Source organism: Triticum dicoccoides, chromosome 2A (genome assembly GCF_002162155.2).
Source record: "Triticum dicoccoides isolate Atlit2015 ecotype Zavitan chromosome 2A, WEW_v2.0, whole genome shotgun sequence".
Taxonomy (NCBI): domain Eukaryota; kingdom Viridiplantae; phylum Streptophyta; class Magnoliopsida; order Poales; family Poaceae; genus Triticum; species Triticum dicoccoides.
Genome location: NC_041382.1, coordinates 653,096,800 through 653,101,193, shown reverse-complemented (window position 1 = coordinate 653,101,193; position 4,394 = coordinate 653,096,800). Strand labels below are relative to the sequence as shown.

The 4,394-nt window shown below is 43.0% G+C and overlaps 1 protein-coding gene across 1 annotated transcript; it reads left to right on the top strand.

Moving 5' to 3' along the window:
• The first annotated feature begins 2,014 nt into the window (after nt 1-2,014).
• On the top strand, nt 2,015-3,042 carry LOC119359777 (protein SPIRAL1-like 4). The gene is made up of 2 exons (XM_037625865.1): nt 2,015-2,378; nt 2,575-3,042. The coding sequence occupies exons 1-2, from the start codon at nt 2,073-2,075 to the stop codon at nt 2,668-2,670; spliced, it is 402 nt and encodes a 133-aa protein (XP_037481762.1). The 5' UTR covers nt 2,015-2,072; the 3' UTR covers nt 2,671-3,042.
• The last annotated feature ends 1,352 nt before the right edge of the window (nt 3,043-4,394 follow it).

The following is a 4,394-nucleotide window of genomic DNA, read 5'->3' as shown; positions in this document are numbered from 1 at the left end:
CACCCATACTCATTGTCGGCAAAGGTATGCAGCGCACCAAATCAGCATCCACGGGCAAAAAATATGTCAAAAACAAAACGAAATAAAAAGTCCAATTCATTTTTTGTTGACACGAAGAAAATGCCGTTATCGTTGGTCCTAAAGGAAAGGAGGTGAAGAACTGGTCTTTTTTGTGGAAAATTTTGTGTAGCTGAAACAATTTTTCTCCTCCTTGGATTGAACAGAAAAGTTGGATTGTCTCTGTTGCTTCTTGAGCCCCTCGATGAAGCCACGGTGTGACGGCCGGACGGGTTCCACAGAATCCGTGAGGGAAAACAGCGTTAGGTCAAGATTAAGCTTTGATGGGAGATGTGGGCCGGGCCTCCTAAGACCTACAGGCCATAAAGCAGTAACAACATGTCAGTGCCCGCCTAAGCAATCTTTCTGATGCCATGTACAAATCAATGGTCTCACTTTCAGTCTCTAGCTTGTAAAGCTGCCGTCTCTCTACTGACGCGAGACGTAGTAACTACAACAACGTCGCCGTCGCGCACCATACCAGGGCCGGTGTCATCAGCTTGCTCGTTTTTTCCAGGCCTAGAGCTAGAAGAAGCAATCAAGCATCAGAAAATGGTTCGGTTTGGAAATGGAAGAGCATCATAATACATCTGAGCAAATGGAAGGGTCCACAAGTCGATCGAGCTTAAACATCGCTGCCCTATTCGCAATAGGAGTCAGTAACAGCGCGGCTGTATTAGACCGTGTTGGAAAAGCTGATGCCTCGCTGTCTCACGCACTAGGGGGGCCATTGTTGGAAAATTGGTGCTCTGTACGTGTCAACGCCGCAGATGCTCCAATGCTGCATTTGCTGCTAATGTGCAAGAAGTCACAAATTCGAGCCACTAATCTCCCTACGTGCCACTGTTTCAGAACAGTAATAGTTGCTTTCATAATTTTTATATGGGTATGGCTAGGTCTCGGTCGACTGAGATGAGATTTAACCAAGTCTTAGTCAAGTGACATAGTATATATATATATATATATATATATATATATATATATATATATATATAAATAAATAAAATTAGATATTTTTTTTCATGGATTTTCACGCAAGATCAAACTAATGTAGCATCGACTGAGATATAACCAATTCTCAGTCGACTGAGACTTAACAATACTGTTTTTATATATAAGATGAACTGTTGAGGAAAAGGTGGATCCGTACGCGCTGCTGCCCAGGACCCACTTACCAACCGATTGAGCACGCGACTCTTACGAACCGGTGGGGGATCAAAGGAAGCAGTAGTGCACGATGCCACTTCTCTTGATCACCACGTTCAGTTCGTACGGCCGAGCAAAGTGCATTTCTAGGGTTGAAATGGCTTTTCCCCATAGACACCAAACCATAGAAACGTGACCTCGTTTCTCAGCAGAGTTTGAAATTTAAAAATGACTCTTTGTATAGGCAGGGCAAATATTTACGAGTTGGACGGCGTCTGTTTTTTTTAACATAGTACAAACGCAAGAGCTCATATACACGCGCATACACTTATCCCTATGAACGCACACACGCACACTCTATCTCTATGAGCACTTTCAAAAGACTGCATCGGCATATTATCTTGAAATTTACGAAGTCGCGACGAACATCTCCTCCCAGTAAATGTGCATCGTCGAAAATCCTGAAATAAATACAGAAATAAATACGAAAACCAGGATTTAAACCCCGATGAACTGGGAATACCACATTCTCTCTAACTATCCAATCACAGGTTAGTTCGCTGGCAGCGTCTGTTTAACGTATGATGATCAGTGTTGGACGCGAGATTGAACCCGAAAAAGGCAGTGTTGCTGCGGTGTGTGGCCATGTCTGAAGGTGGCCTCGTGCCTCCCACTCTCTCACGTATGTATCCTTGGTTGAATTCATGTGACTGCTTACTGATCGATATGCCCGGTTGATTCCGATGTCGAGGTGTGCACCCATAGCGTGACCCATACTCACACCAGCTCTATAAGTAGCAACTCAACACGCTAGACAGAGAGAGAGAGAGAGAACACAGCAACACAAGCTTAGCACACTTCGGCAGAAGATGAGTAGATCAGGGAGCAGCGGGGGCGGCCGGAGCTCTCTGGGCTACCTCTTTGAGCCGGATGAGATCTTCCCGATCCACAGGTTCAAATCCAATCAAGAGACCGAGAAGCCCTCGGAAGAGGGCATCGTCATGCAGCCGCAGGACGACAAGGTCATGACCGGTGATGAAGCAGACCACCAAGAACTGCCGTACCAGGCTCCTCCCAAGAGAGAGGAGGACTGGAACCCGATTGTTTCTCGCAGACCTGCTTCCATCATCTACCACACTAACCAATCGGGCAACAACACCGGGCTTCTGATCACTGTAAGTTCTTTAAATTTCTGTACTTTGTAATCACTGTATAAGTACTGCTTTAGAAGTTCAGATCGTTGGTTTCTGTACATAAGATGCATCGTCCATGCAGATCACTTCAGTCAGATGCTCCATGACATACTCACATAGCCTGCATGCATGAGCCTGTAATAATCAACATGTGCGTCTTCGCTATTTCGCCTTGTAGGACCGACCGTCGACGAGGGTCCGGTGTGCACCGGGAGGGGCGTCGTCGCTTGGATTTCTCTTCTCTTCGGAGACGAACGTAACTGACGACAAATGATGGCACACACCCAGTCCACAAGAGTTCATGACTCGGTCGATCTATTTATGTTTTTCACCTGCGGTATGCGAAAGAAAAGTATTCTAATTTATGTAGCACGAGCTTGTCTTTGCATGACCTATATATCTACGTACCTGTACCGTGTTGCTTGGTCGGTGTGAACCATGGACGCTTAATATCTTTGTTGTAATTGCTGCTATGCAGAGCTTAAGTTATATGGGGTTTAAGTTATGATTGGGTGTTCAATTCAAATGGTTTTCTTACTCTTATGAGTTACTATGTAATTCCAAGAGTGAATATAGATTGTTGTAATTTATTTTGTTTATCCACGGGATGTATTATGAGGTAATGGAGTCATGAGGCATTCCATTATCCATGTTAAACAGATTCACATCTAGCTTATACTAGTTCGTTTTCCATGAAATTCAGAAGAAAAAAGATAGTTGGTTAAGAACTTAAGATTGCACATTCACGAAGCCCTAGATGTGGAAACACTGTACTTCGACTTCATTGAGTAGTGAAATGAAGATCGTTGGATGATAAGGATGATTATATGTGTGAATCTCAAACCACAAACTCATTATGGATCTAAGGATCACAATACTTTTGTTATATATGATGATGATGATGTGTGTATACATTGTATGAGCTAGAAGAAGTGCTCTTGTGGCTGTGTGCATCGCTCGCAGCAAAGTCCGGCAAAGCATTTGTTGTTTTACTTCCAGAAAGCTAACGAGGTTTGGAGAAGACTAGGTTTGGACGAAATTATTTATAGAGTTTGTGAAGTTGATCGTGCTGGTGAGGCTGTCCTGGAATTCTTACTACACATGCCAGATCAAGATGTCTTGGGTTTCAGAATATGCGTGTGATGATTGCCATCATGAATTGGTATTTGTGTGGGAAAGGCGTAAACTCGTGTATAGGGAGAAAATTCAAGATGTTAACCAGATTTTTATGAGGATACAAGCTCTTACGGCTAATTACATTATCGCTTCCTCTCCAAACATTTCTATGAAAAGGTGGGTTGGAGTCGTCCCCCAACGGGCTTTGTGAAGCTTAATGTTGATGCTTCTTTTGATCATGACCTTCTTAAAGGTACAACGGGAGCGGTTCTGAGAGACAGTAAAGAAAAATTCACTTCAGGAGGTTGTTGGAGAATCGACTGGTGTGCGGACATTCTCATGGCGGAAGCTTTGACGTTTAGATTCGGTCTATCCTTGGCGCAATGTGTGGAATGCAATCGATTTGTCATTAATTCTGATAATTTAAATGTCATTGATACCATGAATAATGGAGGATGGTCGGCAGGGGTGCTGGCAATAATTTTTGCTGATTGCTATTTTTTTGCTTGTGATTTTCCTATTTCTAGGTTCGAACACTGTAATAAAGCGATTGCTCATGAGCTTGTCAAATAGGTTAGATTTACTTCTACCATCGATTGGTTTGACATGCCTTTAAATGAAATTATCCCATTCCTCATAAACCGTGTATCTTTTGTTTCGATTGAATAAAGTTTGTATGTTCTTAAAAAAAAAATCCTTCATGCTTCTCTAGCGAGGCTAATCTGCTACTTTAGGTCAGGCCAAGCGTATCGAGGGCAACAACCTAACAATTCACAGGCAACTTACAGGGATGCTGGCCGGGCGTTATGAGGACACAAATCAAGCTGCTCATAATTTATCCCCCTAAAAAAAGTACTCATAATTTTGTCCACATTAAAATTA

Bases quoted from the DNA above. Each gene is read 5' to 3' on its own strand.
- LOC119359777 (XM_037625865.1), top strand. From the start codon at position 2,073: ATGAGTAGATCAGGGAGCAGCGGGGGCGGCCGGAGCTCTCTGGGCTAC. The intron at 2,379-2,574 runs GTAAGTTCTTTA...TTCGCCTTGTAG, and splicing joins ACACCGGGCTTCTGATCACT to GACCGACCGTCGACGAGGGT.